General features: G+C 44.1%; 1 protein-coding gene across 6 annotated transcripts in view; it reads right to left on the bottom strand.

Annotated features, from left to right (window-relative positions):
* Nucleotides 1-22,065, bottom strand: part of myo3b (myosin IIIB) — a 756,411-nt gene that overhangs the window by 174,809 nt on the left and 559,537 nt on the right. For all 6 annotated transcript variants that reach the window (XM_068035378.1, XM_068035376.1, XM_068035375.1 and 3 more), the window contains 2 exons: nucleotides 18,399-18,462; nucleotides 16,834-16,900 (listed from right to left, as the gene is read on the bottom strand). In XM_068035378.1, coding sequence (XP_067891479.1) covers nucleotides 16,834-16,900; nucleotides 18,399-18,462 — 131 coding nt within the window. The remainder of the gene's footprint in view (nucleotides 1-16,833; nucleotides 16,901-18,398; nucleotides 18,463-22,065) is intronic.

Genomic DNA, 22,065 nt, shown 5'->3' on the forward strand with positions numbered 1-22,065 from the left:
GGGGGATCTTTAAGAATCATCTCCCCGAATTTTCAGGAGTCCCATTCCACTGGTAGAAGTGCAGCAGAGCAGAACTTCAAAATGCTCACGAAAATGGGCACAGAACTGTGTGTGGGGGCAGGGGGGATATTGGTGGTCATCCTGGGACAGGTGGCCTACCCGGTAATGGTATTTCAGAGGTGCACACACTAGGGGAAAAATCAGGGTCATGTCCTGCTACTCAAACAGTGGAAGTGACACCCAGGAAAGGCTGAGGAGATATCCTTCTCACCTTTTCTGCTCTGAAGGAAGCAAGCAGGGCTTTTACCTTTGCCTGGTGCAGGTTGGGGCCTTAGGAACTCAGGCACATAAGGTCTTACAAAGACATAGGGCAGAGTCTTCCCAATCTCACGGAGGCGGATTGGAGGTGGGGCCAGGAGTAAATTTGAAAAGTTACACATCGGGTCAGCTCCCCTACGTGTTCCCGCCTCCATGCACGTTTGCTGGAGGCTGGCTCTTAGTGGCAACAGCTACTCACCTAGCTACACCGGGTAGCCAATTAGGGTCAATTAAGGACCCACTTAGGGCCAAGGTGCAGATGCTGCCAGGATTTTCCCAGCATCGGTCCGCTCCCCCCCATACCGAGTCCAGAAGCCGGCAACAACTGGAAGGCGGCATCCTTGTGATAGGTTGGAGGTCCAGTGGTCCCTCTTCTCACTGGCTCCATTATTGTGCTGCATGAATCCAAAGGCTGCAACCTGTGCCATGCCCATTCCCATGGAAGAGTTTCTCCTCCATACTGATAGCCCTAAGAGCTGTGGGCCATCCTTATGTTTAAATCCTCAGGATTCCAAGGTTGCCTCCAACTGGAGGTACATCCGCACTCCCCTATCAGCCTCAGCAGCACCCACCTCTCCTGGTGGGGCTGATCCACCCAGTGCTGTCGGCCCTCTGACTGCGTCTTCCACTTCAGGAACCTGCCTGCCATCTTTAATTGGACAGCCTGTTAATTGGCTGTCTCCAGCTATCGGCACACCTCTGAGCTGAGCGGGGTCGGGTCCTGGAAATGGTCTTCGCCCTTTGAAAAGTTTCAGGTGTCAAGATTTCTCCCATAATGATTTCCAGCATGGAAACACACCCAGATACATTGGAATTCTGAATGCTGGTTACAAGGGGCAGATTCTCAGAAGAAGCAAGTTGGCCCCCTCCATCTGGCAATACCTCCAATTCTCCACCCTTTCCATCCTCTGTTGTTTCAGGGCCCATGTCTTTTACTTTACACCCTGGCTACAGGGTGACCAAGACTAGGAACTGAATATTCAAGGATATTCAACATTTAGGAAGGACAGGCAAAGAGGAAAAGGAGACGGGAGACGGTGTTGCGCTGATAAGAAGGAATGGGATCAGTACATTAGTAAGGGAGGATCTCAGCTTGGAAGAACAAAATGTGGAACCTGGGTGGATCTAAGAAACAGCAAGGGGCAGCAAACGATAGGAGGTAATATACTGGCATGGATTAAGAACTGGTTAACAGGCAGAAAGTAGAAAGTAGGAATAAACAGGTCATTCTCACATTGGTAGGCTGTGACTAGTAGGGTACCACAGTGATCAGTGTTTGGGCCCCAGCTGTTCACAATATATATCAATGATTTGGATGTGGGGAGTCTTTCCAAGTTCTCAGATGACATAAAAGTAGGTGGGAATGTGTGTTGTGAGGAAGATGCAAATTGGCTTCAAGGGGATTTGGAGAGACTTAGTGAGTGGGCAAGAATGTGGCAGATGGAATATAATGTGAAAAAATGTGAGGTTATCTACTTTGATAGGAGGAATAAATGTGCAGAGTAATTCTTAAATGGTAAGAGATTAGAAAGTGTATATGTACAAAGGGACCTGGATGTCCTTGTCAATAAGTCACTGAAAGCTAACATGCAGGTGTAGCAAGCAATTAGGAAGGCTAATGGTATGTTAGCCTTTATCGCAAGAGGATTTGAGTACGAGTAGTGAAATCTTGCTTCAATTGTATAGAACTGTGGTTAGATCGCACATGGAGTAATTTGTGCAGTTTTGGTCCCGTTTCCTTAGGAAGGATATTATTGCCATAGGGGGAATGCAACAAAGGTTCACCAGACTTGTTCCCGGGATGGCAGGACTGTCCTATGAAGAGAGATTGGAGAAACTGGGCCTCTATTCTCTAGACCCGATGGGCTGAATGGCCTACTCCTGATCCTATGTTCCTTTGTTCCTCTGTTTACTGGTGCCCAATTTTGTAACAGCCTCCATAAGACATCTCTGTGGTGAGCAAGATTGAAAGATATTTTTCGTGTTTGGTAACTTCAAGCATTAACATTCACTATTATATATAATTTTGTGTTTAGTGCATGCTTTGTATTATATTTCTATGTTTCATTGCATTTGTAGCACATCAATAAATGTACTTATTGAATAGTTCTTTGTGATTAATTATGCTATCATGCATAATGTTATTAAAGCAAAACAACAGAGGTCGAGTGAAAATAGGTATCAGAATGGGAAAGAAAAATTTTCGAGTGAAAATGAATTGGAGAGAAATGAACAATAATAAAAAGTTTTTATTGTTATTTTAGGAGAAAATAAAAAATTAGGTATGAAGGGGGGCCATTGAAATTGGTACCGGGTGAGGAGGTAACAACTGATGCTAGAGAGGCAGCAAAAGTGTCATGTTAGGTTTTTACCAATGAAAAGATTAATTTGATCTTGAGAAAGAACAAGACGATTTTGCAGAGGTAAGTTGTGACATTATTCACATCACTACCAGCATGATTGCCAAACAGCTGTGCAGTCATAGGATAAATAAATCTCTGGAGCCGGATAAGATGCATCCAAGGATTCTTCAAGAAATAAGGGAGGAAACTGCAGAAACTGTGGCACAGATCATCCAGAAATCACTGCATACTGGAGAAGTGCCAGGAGATGGTAAAAGGCAGATGTTACTTCTACTATTTTCAAAAGTGATCCAGGTAACTAGACACCAGTGAGTTTGACATCCATTGCGGGTAAAGTTATGAAAACCCTTATTAAAGATAAGATCATGGAGCATCTAGGTAGAGATAAAAACAAAAGTTAGCCAATATAGGTTCATGAACGGAAGGTCTTGCCAATCTAAATTACTAATTTACTTTGAGGGTGTGACGAAGAAGCATGATAGGGGTAAGGCTGTAGATTTGGAGTACTTGGATTTCAGTCAGACTTTGATGTTGTTCCTCTGGAACGGCAGTACCAAAGAAAGCAGGAATCAGTGGATATATTTTGCAATAGATATGAAATTGGTTGACCAATAAAACCCACAGTGTAGTGGTACAGGCACTGTAATCAGCCTAGAAAAATGTTACCCATGAGGTTCTACATGGGTCTCTTTTGTTCCATATCTTTCTTGATGATCTAAAACTAGGAGTCACAAGCACAGTGGCTAAATTTTTATTTTTAGATAATACAAAGCTAATAAAGGTGGTACACGCCAAAGCTGAAGAGGATTAACTACAGGAGGATTTGAATATAGTTGGGAATTGGACATACTGGTGGCAGATGAAATAACATGTAGACAAATTGTCACTAATGGATGTGAACCCCCTTGTAAATTATGTTGTGCATTTGAGTATTAATGTCAACTGCCATTTTGTACAGCAGGTTTTAAGTTTGTACTTCTGTGTTCTGATTGTCAAAATGAAGGACAGCGGTCAGGTGGGGCAGCCACTTGAGAAGAGTCTAGTTTTAGGACCCAGGAGATCCCTATCCAACCTGTGTAGATTCGAAACTGTAACTGTTTGTGAGTACAGCCTGTCCTCAATTATACAGCTGCTGTGTGCTGGAGACACATTTCCCTGCAAGAAGCCACAGCCTGTCTTCAAGCTGCATTGACTTTTCTCTCTAAGGCCTTTTCAACAAGAAAAATTAAAGAGAAGCCACACTTTGAAAATTCCAGCAAGAAACAAACCAACCCAAAGGCAAGCTGCAGTAACAGCAGAAAAGGTCTGATTTCTCCCTGTCTCCTTTCCTTCTAAAATAAGGTGACTTTAGCAATTTAGCGGTCTCTATTATTATCTTTGAGGGTGCAAAGAAAAATAAATTTGTAAGAGAAGAGATAGCTCCAACATCTCCTCTTCAGTTTGCATTTCCAATTGGTGATCTCCAACTTTTGGACACTTTTGTTGATATTCATGGACACTAGTTTTAACTGAAATCCATATTAGCTAGTAGTTAAGTTTCTATTTAATACCTGTCCTTGCCTTTTTTTATGCCTAACTCTTCCCTGAATGTCTGTAAGCATGCATGGTGAAGTTAAACCACTTCCTGAGTTTAAGAGTCTGTTAATAAACCCTACTTCTTTGTTTTAACTTTAAAATCCATGTTGCTGGCACAATTTACTATTAGGGTTTAAGAGAGTGAAAAAAATTCGAGGTACAGACAGGTGGTTGAAAAAAAAACGGCAATTTAATCAGAGGGAAAAAAAATTAACTGCCTGTTTGTAACAAAATGCAAAGTGCCTCAGGTAGAGTAAAAATCTAGGAAGGGTCTATCATTGAAACTGAAAGAAAATAATACTAATGCACACGGAAAATGAAAGAGATCTGGGGCCCTGATTTACAATAAATTGAAACTATCACAGCAAAGCATGGTGGCAGTAAGCAAAGCAAATCATGTGTTGGGATGGATTAAAAGGTCAATAGTGGGCCAAAATTCTGAGGCATTCCTGCCACTTTATGGGTGGGTGGACGAGTTATGGACAGAAAACCCAAAATACTGTTTTTTCCCAAATGCCCTGCAGTTTTGATTTTTTTTCTCCAGGTTTTCGACCCAACAGCCAGCCTGAGTGACACGCCAAACTGCCTATCAGACAGGAAAACCTATCACACACGACCGTAGCTGCAGAGCAGGTAGGTCTAGTGGAGAGATTGTGGGGGTGAGACTTGCAGGGGCGAGGGGTCAATGATTGAGGAGGTGTCAGTGATTGCAGGGGGCAATATTGCGGGGGAGATCGGTGATCGTGGGTCAGAGACTGTGGAAGTATTAGGGTCAAATAGGTCATGAGGGATGGGGTATTTACAGTGTAGCTTATGAAGCCTGAAGGAAACAGTCCTGTTCCTCCTGACCCACAAGCAGTGGTGTAAAGGCACTATCATAGAATGATTACAGTACAGAAGGACATCATTCAGTCCATCATGTCTGTGCCAGCTCTCTGTAAGAGCAAATCAGCTAGTTCCACTCCCCTTCCCTTCCCTTCCCTTTCCCTGTAGCCCTGCAAATTTGCTCTCTTCAGGTCCTTATCTAATTCCTTTTTGAAAGCCAACATACTCTCAGGCTGTGCATTTCAGATCCTAGTGACTCGCTGGGTAAAAAAAGTTTTTTGCATGTCACTGTTGGTTCTTTTGCCAATCACCTCAAATCAATGTCCACTGGTTCGCAACCCTTCCACCAATGGAACAGTTTCTGTCTATCTACTGTGTCTGGACTCCTCATTATTTTGAACACCTCTATCAAATCTCCTTTCATCCTTCTCTTCTATAAGTAAAACAGCCCCTTACTGTACTAACCTTATGGATACTGTTCCTCTCAACTCTTTTTACCTGCCAGGTTTCCCAAGGCCAGGGAAACCTAGCCAAAGTTAGTTAAAAATAGAAATCATGCTAAAATAGAGGTGTAGAGCCTCCTTAGAAGGTTTTACTGACCAACCCGCCACCTGAATGCGGATTGGTTGCCCACCCCTCGTTCAGCCTCTGCTAAAACTGGAAGGGGGCGGGTTCATTGCAGGTCTGACATTTTTGATATTTTAACTTCCCACCCAGCACAAACCTACCCATTTTGGGGGCTTAAAATTATTTGCATCATTTCCACTTTATTTACTGACACACTGGGCCGAATTTTATTAGTCAGACGCCGGGCCCCCTGTCAGGATCGGAATCGGGCATGAGGCACGTCAGGGGCAGGAGCGGCCAGCAGCAGGTGATTCAGCAGCGGCTGACAAATTGAGCCTAATGAATCGTGACATCTGACCAATTGCGTAGCCATTTTCAAAGGGCTGTAAGCCCTGCATTGAAATCTATCTTATAAATGCCTGGGAGAGGAGGAAACTGAAGAGATGGCTGAGAGGGGAACCTGTGCACCCCACGCTTCCCTGATGATTCCCTTCAGGTGCTTCTGTAGGCTGCAAAGTAGAGGAGGGATATCTTGTTCTCGAGAATGGGAGGAGGAGACTTGGGAGCCAAACCAAGCAGGCCTGGCTCCAGATCACAAAGCAGTCAACAGCTGTGGAGTTACGCCATCCAAATGGATTCAATGCCGCAAGAGACTTAACCTCATCCGGACTGCGAAAGTGAGTACCTTTTAATGCCTTCAATCCCTTGGGCCTTGCATCTGGCAAAGCAGGACGGTGCATTTGGAGGAGAGGGATCAACCACCTAGATGTGGGCAAAGGGTCAGGGGATGCAAGATGACTGACAGCGGGATGGTGAAGTGGCCCTGAAAGGAGGGCCCCTGTCATAACACAATCTTGTGACGTCCCCGCATGCAGAAGGTGTCTGTGTGCCCCTGTCAGCGGCAGCTGGACTGCCAGCAGCCTATGTGTTGGCATTGATATTGCTGGGAGACAAGCAGCTTCCTTCCCTCTGTCTGCAGGAGAAGACAGCACACAATCGGAGAGAATAGGTCAAGACTGGTGGTGGGCAACCCTTTCTGCATGTCTTAACAATGATGGAGGAGGCGGCCATGGAGCTGGCTGGAGCGCAAGATGGCCAGAGCATTGCAGAGGCACGGGAACCTCCCCAGGACATGGGGCACAAGACTGCATCTGCAGCAACGGAGCCATGCTGCTCATCAGGCATCCGGTGCCCACAGGCGTCAGTAATGTCACGGTGTGTGGTATGGTGGGAGGGCAGCCCCTTGACCCTTACATGTCTCTGTTCTCTCATGCAGGCAAAATGGTGCCAAATCAGACAGCCTCTGAATCCGCGGGAAGCCTTCTACCTCTGAGGGGGAGGAAGGTGGCTCAGAGGGTCCGTCGGCACCTCATACTCCTGCACTCTCCACCAGCGCAGATACTCGCACCTTTGTAGGTTTGTGCTTGAGTTTAGATCTGGGAACTCAAACTGGTGAGCAGAGCACACATGCACCCAAGCAGCTGAGCCTCAAGCTCATGATGTGCCTCTGGTGTTGATGGCAACATGGGAAATACAGCAGCAAGAGGTTTTGTTACATCTGACAGAGATGCCAGAGGCATTGTGTGCCCAAGTACAGACGATGGAGGAGTCCATCCAGGCCTTGAGCTCGACATTGTCTCTGACTGGTGCACGAGTGGCATCCTCCTTTGAGAGCTTGGTGGCTCTGATAGCAAGCTACGTCTAGCAGAGCACTGCAGGACAATCGTGCAGATGTGCATACTCTTGTCTTGACCACGGGTACAAGACAGCAGTAGCGAGTCAAGAGTGGAACAGGGGTCCTAGAGTCAGCACCAAGTCCTCTGCACTCTCAGGTCAGCAGGGAGGCAGAAATCTGCCCTGCTAGGGTGGAGAAGGGGTTGCCTCCCACAGCTGGGGCTCCTCTCAAGGTGCTCTTGGTTTGACCATCTGCTCTTCTGCCCCTTTGCCAGACTCGCCACATTCTCCTTCATCCCTGCCGACAGAACATGGTACTGGTTCTGTGCAGGAGGCCCTCAGTATGCCAGGGCCCTGCAAGCCTAAGGCATCTAGAGGATGACCACCAAGGTCATCCGTAGCTACAGAGCAACAAGTTCAGCAGCAAGCCTCCAACTCAGCTGCCAGTGCAGGGGGGAACACCACATAGGAGTTCATGTAAGGGAATTAAGAATTGCACATAGAATCACAGGGTTATCAAGGGTAAGTGTGTCTTTCACATGCAAAGGGAAGCTTGTATTGTGATAGAAATGACTTATTTACAGTCAAGCATAGACTTCCTCCCTTTCTCTTCCGTTAAGCCTTTGGCTCTTCACTGCAGCTCAGCTATGAAGAGGCTGGAGGCGATACAACATGCTGTGAGGGTCATCTCTGGAGCCAGACCAGATCTGCTCTGCACAAATGTTCAATAAGCCAATGCATTTTTAAAGAAGGAAAGTGACAACATGGCTGCATAAAGGTAGCTTTTTGTTGGTCAAGGTACAAGTGGTAGTAAGGATCAAAGGAAACAAGAATGTATAAAGGCATCACTCATGTAACTCATGGCCACTCTCCAGTTGTCCCTGGGGTCCTTCATCTGGACTGGCTTGCCCATGTTCCTGCTGCGCATCCACATCATCTGTGGAGGCAGTCCACTCCTCACTATCCCCATTGCTCATTGCCTCTCACTTCGGCAGGGCCAGGTTGTGCAGTGCACAGCAGGCCACGACGTTACGTGAGACCCTCGCCAGGGCATACTGACGAGTTCCACTGGACCGATCTAGGCACCTGAATCTCATCTTGAGCAGACCAATGGCCTGCTCAATGGTAGCTCACATTGTCCGGTGGCAGGCATTGTATCTCTCCTCTGCATCTGTGGACTGAGTTTTACCAGCCCCTCGACGCCGCAGGATGCGGTAGGGGGACCAGTAAAATTCTACGGGGAGAGGCCCGCCTTGACCCCCAACGTCGAGAAGAACCCTTCATCTAAATATGTAAATTAACAATAATGGTATGTAAATAAACTTACCTGCGTACGGAGTTCCGAGGTGAAAACCTGGTGGGGAGTGGGGAGGAATAAAATTTTTAGGGCAGGAGGGGTGGGGGAGTGGGGAAAACAATTTTTATTGGTTGTGTGAATGGTGGGGAAGGGTTGAAAGGCAAATGATAGAAGGTTGGGGGCAAGGGGAAGATCGGGTAGGGAATAAAGTGATTTTTGTCAATGAGGGCCAATTAAAAGACCATTGGGAGGGTTGGGGAAGGGCCTCCATAACATAATTGTTTATTTAATAAAAATTGGAACTACTGTAGCTTTATAAAATTTATATCTGTGTTAAGGGCTTATAGCCCTTTAAAAATGGTGCTGGCGCCTGCACAGTGGTGCCGGACGCCATTGCCGGGGATGCGGTGGCCGGCCCCTCTACGTCATTGGGGGCAACTGCTCCACCCCTCTATTTACATGAGCCCCCACGTGTAATATCACAGGGGCTCTTTGGCGGCACTTCCATTTTGGAAGGCCGCCGAGTTCAAAGCCCTGTGTATGGGCTCCTCACAGGCGTCAGGAGCCATGTCTTCAGTGTGCATCCCTTGGCTTCAAGGATCCATACCTGGTTGGGGGGTGGGGGGGTGGTGCAGGTAGCCTGGAAAAGTAGTTCTGGCATTTGGGATCTCTTCAAAATGTAGGCATCATATCAACTTCCTGGGAAGCTTGAACAGACATGCAGCATCTGTTTATGGTACTTGGAGACCAGTTGTACATTGAGGGAGTGGAGGCCCTTTTTGTTGATGAAGGCCACCGGCTGGTGTTCCAGGGTCTTGATGGCCATGGGCATACAGTCAATGACACTCTGCAACTAGGAAAATCCAGCGAAGTCCCCAAAACTGATGGCCATCTCAGCTTGAGAGTTGTGATCTGCTCTGAAGCGCACATAGGCTCTGGCCCTCCTGAACAGGACATTGGTGACCTCCTTGATGCACCCATAGGCACTGACTGTGAGAGCCCACACATGCCCCCTGGAATGATTAAGAGCTGTACAAGTTCAGCGCCAAGGTGACCTTTAAGGCCACTAGCATCGGATGCCCACAACGTCGCATGGGGCACAGCTCGTCCTGCAACATGGCGCATAGGTCAGTGCTGGCCTCACTGGAGAGGCGGAGTCTTCGGTGGCACTGCCTCTCGGACATCTGCTGATAGTTCAGTCTCGACCTGTAGACTCTTACTGGAGGTTACCTCCTTCTGCGTGGGGAAACTCCCTCTCTCTCTCCTCCATGCCCTTCTTTATCATTTGGAGGCCACTGCTGACCCTCCTCTGGGCTCACAGGTTGTTGCTGTGTTGCTGCAGGTGCCTGGCCCTGCCTCCTGTTCTACTGCACCTTGTGTTCAATAGGGTCCTCGAAGTCTGGATGAAGAGGCCCAAGATAGGAAACCTCTCCCCAAAAGTCAGTCCTTCCTGCCAGCGGTCCCTTCTTCTTGCTGCCCACTTGTGTGCCTTGCCCAGGTGTTACTTGCCCATTGCTCACTTTGTAATGGCTGTTGTATGATTGCCTTTAAGAGTGATATCCCTTTAAGATCTTAGTATCCTAATGAGCTCAGTACCAGCACGCAGTCATGAGACTCAGAGCCTGAGTCACTCTACAACTGTAACACCTAGAGGCAAGTTATATAAATAGTTAGCTCTGTACTGTATATAATAGTAAGGTGTAATAAACCTGTTTGAGATCTTCAGCCAACTGGGTTCCATGCATCTCATTTATGTTGCATCAGACAACATAAAAAGAACTGATTATATGGTGGCATTTCATCAATACATGCTGGCAGCTGTGGTGAGAAGACAGAATCTAAGATTGAAGACCACAGAGAAAACAGCTTTAAAAACTACCTTCCTACAGCTAAAAGAGAGAAAGTTTAAAAATAACTGGCCCAAACAGGGAAAGAAGAAAACACTTACCTCAAGCTGTAGAAGATAGAATGCTAAACGACAAACTGCAAATCAATCACTGCGATCGGGTGAGTCATTATCCGATGGTGCAGGAATCCCCATTGAAAAAAAGCTTTGAGGTGCTTGCAAAGTTTTTTTTTAAAAGGTTCAGTAAAAGAAAAAAACAGGGAAAACCCAATCCCCATCGATTGTTTTCAAAGGATCCTCTCCCAGGCTAATCTAAGTTAGCGCCATTACAGGAAGCATCCGACAGCAAAAAGCGCGGGAATCTTTCAATCATGCAGCTCGCAGCTAAAGCTTTCAAAAAAATCAAATCACTCCAGCATGAAGAGCTTTCATTCACTCAGCCAAAGTTTAAAAAAAACATAAAACCACTTAAATGTGAAGAATCACCTATTGAAAGGCTACATAAACAAACTCTAGCAGAGAGAAAAAAGCACTACTGCACAGCTGTGTAAACAGACAGACTAGAGTGCTGGAAGCTAGATAAACAGACAAGCACTGCTAAATACCTGCTCCTGTCAATCAAAGCAGCCAAGAGTGTTGTTTTTAAAAGAGAAAACAGTACAGACCCGTAGAACAAGTCTTAAAGCAAGTTTTTAAAGCAAATGAACAGCAGAAAGATGGCTACCAAATTTCCCAGCATGAACTGGAAGGCCAAGGATATCCTATCTGAGTTCAAACTGTTCCCACAAAGAATGCAGTTTTTCTTTACAGACCAAGTACTTGTAGAACCAGAAAAACAGGTTGCAAAAATACTATTGGCAGTTGGAAATGAGGGCTTGCACAGAATCAATACCTCAGGCTTATCATGTTGATGAAGTCAAACAACTGGAAGTTTTCATCACTATTAACATCACGTGTCCAAAGAAAACTGGAAAACACACACAAAGGGTTAAGATCGACACCAACGCTAGTGGAAATATCCTACCAGTCTGAATCCTCAAAGATATGTACCGGAGTCATTGGAAATCGATGATACAACTGACAACTGCCAAGTTATCTGCATACAACAGCTCACCTATCCCTTGCAGTGGCACATTCACAATGCTATGCAGCTATGGCAAGTCGGCATGGAAACCACAAATATCCTACCTAGTAGACACAAGCGGACCAGCATTGGCAGGACTACCAGCATTAAGGACCTCAACATCGTGACCATCCATGAGGTGACTAAGGTACCCGCTACAGCAGAAGAGACCAAGGGTACCTACATTGAGTCGGTCCACAACCGACAACAAATGCAACCAGACAGGTTTGACGCCATATGAAGTTTCAAAGGCGATGCCATACTGCACCTCAGAGAGGATGCAATTCCGTCAATCAACAGTCCCAGAAACTGCAGCGTGCACTTACAAGAAAAGCTTAAGCGTGAGTTAGATGACATGGAATGCAATGGCATCATCTGTCGTGTGCATCAACTCACAGACTGGTGCAGCCCAATCACATGCGTACTGAAGGATGGAGCAATCAGGGTATGTCTAGATCCAAGGCATCTAAACCTTCCCTAAAGAGATGCCCCCACAAGATTCCAATGTTACAGGAATTGAATCCCAAGTTCACAGGAGCTAAATTCTTCTCCAAGTTTGATGCTAAACATGGATATTGTTGGTACACCTAGCTAAGGATTCTCAAGAAGTCACCACCTTCAGGACACCATTTGGAAGATATTGCTTCCAGAGACTACCCTTCAGCTTATCTGCCAGTCAAGATCAGTATCAGCAGCATATGGACAGAATTATAGAAAACATGCCTGGCTGCATATGCATTGCTGATGACATTGTGGTAATGGGCAAAACTAAAGAAGAATGTGCTCAAAATCTCCTTTCACTGACGACAGTAGCTCATCGTGATGGGCTTGTTTTTCACAGCAAGAAGTGCCAGGTGAATGTAAATCAGATCAATTTCTTTGGCTCCATCTATTCTGGTTGCGGAATTCCTCCTGACCCAAGCAAAATCGAAGATATAAGGCATATGCCTACCCCACAAGGAGGATCTCCAGAGATGTCTTGGTTTTGACAACTTCTTGGCATCATACATTCCAAATTTTTCTGACAAAGCATCTGCACTGAGAGAGCTGTTACAGAAAGACGCACCATTTATACGGCAGGAGGACAATCAGCATATGTTTGAGTCTCTCAAACAAGCTTTGTCAGCAGAAACCTGTACCCTGCAGTACTATGATCCAAGGAAGAAGACAACCCTGGAAGTCGATGCCTCACAGAAAGGGCTAGGAACTGCATCCTGCAGGATGGCAAACCAATTACATTCAGGTCTAAATGTTTATCCTCAGCACAGTCCAATTACTCAAATATAGAGCGTGAAACATTTGCTTTGGTGTTTGGGTTTGCAAGGTTCCACATCTACCAGTTTGGTAAGCTGTTCACGGTGGAAACAAGCTACTGGGGATGATCTGGCGCAAACCATTAACAAGCGCACCACCTCAACTACAGTGGCTCTTCGTGAAAGTACAGGGGTACAACTTCAACGTCTGCTACAAACCGGGTACCAAAATGGTCACCTCAGATATGCTGAGCAGACTGCCAAACCTGAACAAGAATGAGGAAGTTCCACTGGATCTACAAGTGGAGAGCATGGACATCGTGTTGGAAAATGTGCTCAAAATCGATTTATTGAATTTTGGTCTGCGCAAGCATGACCAACTACAATCAGAAACAACCAATGACCCACAACTGAAGGCCCTGTGGAGAGTCATCATAGAATGTTGGCCTGACATTGTGAAAGAGGTGCCAGAAACCCTCAGAAGCTTTTGGCCTTATAGAGATGAACTCAGTATCTCGAGAGGTGTCACTTTCCAAGGAAAACAAGTGATTGTGCCCAAAGCCCTCCAACTGTCACAACTTCACCAAGACCATATAGGCATAGAGCGAACAAGATGACTGGCACAAGACACTGTTTATTGGTCAGCGATCAGAGGTTACTAACATTGAAAGGTTAGTAAGGATGTGTGAGACATGGCAGAGCCAACAGCCACAACAACGCAAAGAACCTCGACACCCTCACGACATTTCCTCAGTCCCTTGGTCCAAAATCGCCACTGACCTATTTTTCATTAATGGAGAAGACAATCTTAGTCACTGACTATTTCTCCAAATTTCCAATTGTCAGACATGAAATACACTTCAAGTGTGGTTGTCGCAGACACATTGAGTGCTATATTCAGTCCATTTGGTGCACCTGAAGAAATAATTTCTGACAATGGGCCACAATATCTGGGCAAACCTTACAGGGATATGTGCGCCAAACGGGGTGTAAACCATGTGACATCCTCATCACATTACCTTAGATCTGATGGTCTCACCGAGTGAATGGTTCACAGAGTCAAAACACTTATCCTAAAGTGTAGGACAATGAAACAAGATTTTCGTGTTGCCATGCTCCACCTCAGAGCTACAACTATGGGTATGGGCTTACTGTCACCAGCAGAGATCATGTTAGGCAGACAAGTGCGGACGACTCTCATTTATGTTGCATCAGACCACATAAAAGGAACTCATTATAATGGCACCACCACCCCCCACCCCAAATAGCTCAACCACCTTCCCCTCACTCCTCATGCAATGCATGCAGCCCTCCCTTTGTAAATCTTCCAGGCCCTTGATGGTTGTACTCCCGATGGCCTCCCCAAGCAGGCAGCCATGCTCTCCTACCACCATGTCACCTCCTTGAAGAAGGCAAGCCTCTGAAGGCCTGTGAAACCCATGCTGCATTTCCAAAATCCAATCCAGGCCATAAAATCACTTTTAATTGGCCTCCAAATTACCTGTCCACTTCTTTGCCGTCAGACCTCTGGCCTCCATGTTTGTCAATAAGCACAAAATCGGGATGGGACGTCACGATGTCAGCCTTGTCCAATGTGCCTCATCTGATTTTATGTCCCCCTAAGCCTCCGTTCTCATCCACGTTGTTCCTTTAAAATTCAGCTCATTTTATTTCAGTATCGGACATGCCTCAGAGATCTCCAGCAGCAAGTGCCCACCTCCAGTACGGCACAAGTCCACAACAGACAGTGGAAGCCTACCTCGAGCATTAGGCTGGGCTCATGGCAGAATCCCACCCTATCAGAAATATGCCTTCATTGGAAAATCTATGCCCTCATGTTTAATTAGAACTAACACAAAAGACTAATAATATACATTATAGTTAAATTTAACATTTAACCCAATTAATTCAATTTGATTTATTTTATAACGTATAGTATAGAAAAATATTGGAAAATGATATATTTTGAATATATTTAGGAGAAACTTTAGTTCATTGTGTAATAGTTTTTATGCACATGAGAAAAGCAGAGTAAATCTAAATCCTAGCTACTATAGAAAGGAATCTTAAGTTATGCAGGTCTGAATTGGAAAATAAACGAAACAGTGCTTAACTCTTAAGTAGATGCTGTGTTATTGAAAGACAAGACTAAATCGACCCACAAATTAATTAGTTTCAATTTCTTTGCATACATACTACTGCATGCCTGTTAAAATGATCTGTAACTTAAAGTAACATTTATAGATCATTTACTGCAAAGCTATATTTCCACTAACACTAACAATTCGACAGAGAATTAGTTTCAACAGTTTAAAAACCAGTTTGAAGTAAACAATAAAAAACTCTTACATAAAATATCAACTTGAAACATTAACTTTGTTTTTCTCCTCACAGATGTTGCCTGACCTGCTGATTTTTTTCCAGCATTTTCTGTTTTTATTTCAGATTTTTTACTTTTGTTTTCTAAATATAAATTCTGATTTTAACTTGGGGACGAATTGGACCGGTGAAGTCTGAGGCGCACGATAAACCAGCATCCAAAGGAACAGTCCCCAGCAGTCAGGTAAGTCAATCAGACAGAAGTGAGTCCAGGGCAGGGTAGGCCTAAACTTTCCTTGTGGGGTTTGGAGGAACACTTCTGTTCCTCATGGGCCCCATAATAAAAGTATCCTTCATAACATGAAGTCATCCAAGACTGTGCTAACCATGTCCTAACTCATACCAAGTCCCATTCACCTATCATCCTTCTGCTCGCTGGCCTACATCAACTCCTCATTTAGCAATGCCTCGATTTTAAAATTCTCACCCTTGTTTCCAAATTCCTCCACGCTTTGCCCTTCCTATCTGTCTAATCTCATCCAGGCCCACAACCTTCCAAGATATCTGCATTTCTCTAAATCTGGCCTCTTGAGCACCGCCAATTTTAATAACTCCACCATTGATGGCCATGCCTTCAACTGCCAAGGCCCTAAACTCTAGAATTCCCTTCCTTAATATTTACCTCTCTTTCCTCCTTCACAACATTTCTTAAAACCTACCTCTTGGACTCATTTCCCTAATATCTCCTTAAGCGGCTCAGTGCCAAAATTTATTTTATAATGCTCCTGTGAAGCACCTTGGGACATTTTACTGCATTAAAGGTGCTATATAAATACAAGTTGTTGTAGAATAAAAAGACCTACTCTTCTGCTCTCGACCCATCTTCCACGAGGTGGGCTTGGTGGAGAAGCCGCAAACACTTCCTTGCTCAGGCCCAAGGTTAAAATAGCAGTAGGGCCACAATGAAATCATTGGAGGCCGATTATTTAAAGAAGGACCAAGGTGGTTTTCATCTGGTATGTTTCTCGCCTGCTTATTAGACTAGGTTAAAATCATTGCCTGTGGGACTAGTGCAGGACATCAGCAGATGAGGCCCCCAAGCAATTTTAACTCCTGCCTGCCTGGTTTATGTCCTTATATTTTCTAGTTTTGAAACTGGGTTTACTGCAGATTAATCCTTTCTAAAAAAAATTACAACTATTAAACAAGGTAATGCAAGGCTGAATTTTGACATTGCCTTGCTTACCTTGTATGTACGCTTTTTAAAAATTTTCTACACAAGTTAACTGATCATCAGAACATGCCATAAATTATATCCAATAATAAGTTATATGAGTTCAAATTTCACATTTTGCATATATAACTGCATATTTTTCTCAATTTTGTCTATTCAAGTTGAATTTAGGATTCAAGCCAGATTAGCCTAAACTAAGTAAGTGCTGGAGCATTTCGCCTTTCTTGCTGGCTGCATCATCATCCTAACAGTGAATGAAAATAAAGCAGTTTTTATACTGTTCTTGCTTACACTTAGAAAACAAATGGGTGATGGATGGAGGGAAATAACAGCTTTGTGCAAAAGTTCAATTACCCATGATACAGCATATTAATTTACATGTATGCTGTGCAAAGGGAAAATTGTGGCCTGTAGCTCTTCACTTCCAATGTTGCCTTACCTTTCATAATTGGTTGATCTTGAGGCTGTGTCTTACTTGATAGTTGATTTGTTACATCATGATAAGCCTTTATAATAAAAAAAAATAAACAAATTAAATTTACCAGAAATCATGTTAAATATCAATGAGGATTACAATATTCTATGTCTCATTTCAAAATCATACTATCTTCTTCTTCTTTGGCCTCCTTGTCTCGAGAGACAATGGGTAAGCGCCTGGAGGTGGTCAGTGGTTTGTGGAGCAGCGCCTGGAGTGGCTATAAAGGCCAATTCTAGAGAGACAGACTCTTCCACGGGTGCTGCAGATAAAATTGGTTGTCGGGGCTGTTACACAGTTGGCTCTCCCCTTGCGCTTCTGTCTTTTTTCTGCCAACAGCTAAGTCTCTTCGAATCGCCATAATATAAATAAATAATACTATAAGTAGACAAAAAATACAACTTTTGGTAATAGACATGCACCGTAATCAAATTCAGCACTCCAAAATAAATATATTTTAAATAATTAAGTCTTAAATAACATTATCAAACTTTTTAAGATAAATTCTCAATCTGTAAACAGATGTGGCAAGTGGATTGACCCTGGGCATCACATACTTGCATCAGAAGTTGAAAAATTATGTCATTTATTGGGTACATGTAAAGAAGATAAAACAAGGAAAAGGTTATCGAAGAAAACTAATTATAGTCTTACAATTAATTTGTCTCATTTGATTAGAAATTAGGTGCAAAACTTTAAAAAAAACAAGTGTCTCCGCACTGTATATACATTTCTATTGCAAATCTAGTGAAAAGAACATTACTGACAATACAAGTAACCATTTTGCAATTAATTCTGTTATATTTTCTAGGAAGAATGACTTGTATAAAGTGCAGAAGTCTTGTGGAGCCTGCTATTTTTACCCCAAATCTGAAATTAAAACTCAGTGCACTTCCTCTAGATATAATCTACATTTTTAAATAAAAGAACAATAGGAAAGTATTAATCTGTTTAACATTTCTAACTACATACTCCAAAGGGGGTTACCTTTTAATCTTACATATACTTAGCAGAGGTACTGGCAAATCTGTACATTTTCATTTCATCCTTTCAACATCAAGTGGTAAGCAGCAAAAACTGGATCATACATCAAAGACTATGCAGGGCTCCAAGTCACAGACTGATTCTTCCATTTCACAGATTGAATTCAAGCAGGATATCAAAGTGCTACCAAAGAACCTCAGGTCTTTACAGAGAAAAGGGCTTTAACATCTGTAGAATGTGAAGTGCAAGACAAATCACCTCAGGGAAATGCTAGCGTTTATTCACAGCAGCAAATTTCCAGCCTTTTGATTCTCTTATTCACTGTACCACCCTGTCTCTCCACAGAACCAGTTCTATGCAAGCAACCTTTTGTCTCAAAGACTTCAAACATTGCTGTAGTGGTTTCATGTTAAGATAGTTCAGCAAAGCTGCTCTGAATACATCTCAGACCTACGCATTTAGGTTTTTGAAGTGTGTGTGTGTGTGTGGTGGGGGGGGGGGGGGGTGCGGTGTGTACAATTACATTAGGACTATTTTAATATTACCTTTTTATTTTCCTCATTCTTCCCATCAATGTCTCTATCATGAGTTTCATTGAAACTGACACGGCTGCAAATAATAAACAGAAATGTAAAAGGTCTGAGGAATATAGTGCAATATACAAATATAATATAAATGTAACAGAACACCCAATGCCACATTGTTCAATAAGTTGCTATTATATATGCAGAATTTCTGCCAGAATGGCTTTGCTGACTTCTTCATCAAGAATAAAAAGGATCATTGATGTGGCACAATTTACATCAAAAGCACACCATATGCACTGAAGCCTATGCTGATCAAACTGCCTTGTTTAATGGCATTCAGTCATAAGTGCACAGGGTGTTGCACTTACCAGTAATACCTTACAAAAAACTGAGGATAAATGATTTTCTAGTATACTGAAAAACAGTTCATTCCAAGTTTAGCAAGCAGACTTAAATGATTATTTCTGGGGGAGGTGGGGGGTGGAGTGGTGGTTGGAATAGAGTAGCTCAAGCCAGGCTTTCAAAAATAGCTCTAAACAAAATCAGCTGTGTCTTGCACTGACAGGAAGGTTTTTTTTTGTTTTATTATGTTCCAGTGTTTATGTATAAATAGCAATGGTGATACTGAGATTGCTCATAAATGAGGTTTAATATGATACCTAATATTTATCTTTTTCACCAGGTTATGTTTCTCTTACTGTAATGCCAATCAGTATCTTCTATGTTGTTGGAGCCTGGGGAATGATGGGCATTTTTATTTAATGCTTTGAACACTAGTCTTCATTTTAAAAAAAAACTCATCTCCCCTCTGTCCAAGCTCCTTGCTGGGATATGGTTTCACAGGTATCGGGCATCCTTTAGTTCCTTGCCCATGTTGAATGTAGGCAGACTATTCACCATGGGGAGGGGGCGGTATTGTAGCTAAGCCGGTCTCCATCTGACATCTACATACGTGCATTTCTAGCAGGAGTTGCTGGATAGAGATCAAATATATGAACACTGCCTGATTATTCTCCATGTAACCAGGTGTATTCAAGTAAATTGTAGCAGCTCCACCATGCTTAGCCAATTCCTACACCATCCTGACTTGGACATACATCACTATTCCTTCACTGTCGCTGGGCTAATATCCTGGAATTCACTAACACCTTCCTGGGAGCAGAATCATCACAAGATCACAAAGACTTCAACTACTCAAGAAGAAGACCAACCACCTCGATAACTAAGGACGGGCTAATTGCAGCCTCGCCAACTTAGCCCACATCCCAAGAACAAATAAATTAAGTTATCAAAGAATCGAACCTCATTGTTTTGTATCTATTGCTAGATGAAGTTATGAGAAACGAAAGATGATCAGGTAGGAGAATGAATTGTGGGAATAATGACCACTATATGATATTGTTTGATGCCCACATAGAAAAGTAAAAAGTTAGTACAAAGGCAAAGCATTGGAATAGGGCAAATTTTAGAAAGATGAGGTATGAACCAGCTGAGGTGAGGTGCAAAGATTTACTGGCATACAAGAAGTACACCAAGATGGGAATTGGAAAGGTGCAGAATAAATATAAAGGCTAAATACTGCAGATGCCAGAAATCTGAAATAAAAACAAAAGTGCTGGAAATACTCAGCAGGTCTAGCAGCATTTGTGGAGAGAGAAGCAAAGTTAACGTTTCAGGTCAGTGACCTTTCATCTGAACTGGCAAAAGTTAGAAATGTAATAGGTTTTGAGCAAATAAAGTGGGGGTGGGGCAAAAGAGAACAAAAGGGAAGGTGTTGATAGGACATAGGGTCACAGAGAATAACTGACAAGGAGGTCAAGGGGCAAAGGCAAAGAGTGTGTTAATAGTGTCGTGAAAGACAAAGCGTTAGCAGAGAGGGTGATAAATGAAAGAATAATGAAAACCTTAGCCAAAAGTACAAGCATGAAAAAAAACTGGGCAGGCACATGGTAAAAAAAAATGAATGATGAAACAAACTAAAATAAAATGAAATAAAAATGAAAAATAAAAAGTAAAACTATAAATAAAAAAGTGGGGGCAGTCATGCTCTGAAATTATTGAACTCAATGTTCGGTCCGGTAGGCTGTAGCGTGCCTAATCGGTAAATGAGGTGCTGTTCCTCGAGCTTGCGTTGATATTCACTGGAACACTGCAGCAATCCCAGGACAGAGATGTGGGCATGAGACATCGGGGTCATGTTCTCGGACTGAGCGGAGGTGTTCCGCAAAGCGGTCACCCAATCTGCATTTGGTCTCCCCAGTGTAGGGGAGATGGCATTGTGAGCAGCGAATCCAGCATACATAGAAAGCAATACAAGTAAATCGCTGCTTCACCTGAAAGGAGCATTTGTGACCTTGGATAGTGAGGAAAAAGGATGTAAAAGTGCAGGTACTGCACCTCCTGAGATTGCATGGGAAGGGGACAAGGTGTTGGGGGCAATGGAGGAGTGGACCAGGGTGTCGCAGAGGGAACGATCCCTTCGGAATGCAGACAGGGGAGGGGAGGAGAAGATGCATTTGGTAGTGGCATCTCGCTGGATGTGGTGGAAATGGCGGAGGATGATCCTTTGGATGTGGAGGCTGGTGTGGAAAATGAGGACAAGGGGAACCCTGTCGCGGTTCTGGGAGGGAGGGGAAGGGGTGCAGGAAATGGGCCAGACACGGTTGAGGGCCCTGCCAACCACAGTGGGGGCGGGGGGGGGGGGGGGGGGGGGGGTGGAATCCTTGGTTAAAGAAAAAGGAAGACATATCAGAAGTGCTGTTGTGGAAGGTCTCATCATCAGAGCAGATGCGTCAGAGATGGAGAAACTGGGAGAATGGAATTCAGTCCTTATAGGAGGCAGGGTGTGAGGACGTGTAGTCAAGGTAGCCATGGAGTCAGTGGGCTTATAATGAAGATAAGTAGACAACCTATCCCGAGAGATGGAGACAGAGAAGTCAAGAAAGGGAAGGGAAGTGTCGGAGCTGGACCATGTAAAGGTGAGAGAAGGGTGGAAATTGGAAGCAAAGTTGATAAAGTTTTCCAGTTCGGGGCAGGAGCAGGAAACAGCACCGATACAGTCATCAATGTACTGGAAAAAGAGTTGGGGGAGGGGGCCCCGAGTAGGACTGGAACAAGGAAATGTTGGACATATCCCAGAAAAGAAAGGCGGATAGCCTCACAGCTCCAGGAACCCAGGTTCGATTCTGGGTACTGCCTGTGCGGAGTTTGCAAGTTCTCCCTGTGACCGCGTGGGTTTTCGCCGGGTGCTCCGGTTTTCTCCCACAGCCAAAGACTTGCAGGTGATAGGTAAATTGGCTGTTGTAAATTGCCCCTAGTGTAGGTAGGTAGAGAATATGGGATTACTGTAGGGTTAGTAGAAATGGGTGGTTGTTGGTCGGTAAAGACTCGGTGGGCCGAAGGGCCTGTTTCGGTGCTGTATCTCAAAATAAATAAATAAATAAATAAAAAAATAAACACCTTTTCTTGGAAGGAAGTGAGTGGAGTTGAAGGAGAAATTGTTCAATGTGAGAACCTGCTGGCAGCGACCGTCCCACACCGATTTTACAGCCGCCGATCGCACCTTGTGCACCACACGGAGCTCCGAGGTTAGAACCTGTTTGGGGGGGGGGGGGGGAGGAATAACATTTTCAGGGCAGGAGGGGTGGGGGAGCGAGGAAAACAATTTTTATTGGCTGTGGGATGG

Source organism: Heterodontus francisci, chromosome 7 (assembly GCF_036365525.1).
Source record: "Heterodontus francisci isolate sHetFra1 chromosome 7, sHetFra1.hap1, whole genome shotgun sequence".
Taxonomy (NCBI): domain Eukaryota; kingdom Metazoa; phylum Chordata; class Chondrichthyes; order Heterodontiformes; family Heterodontidae; genus Heterodontus; species Heterodontus francisci.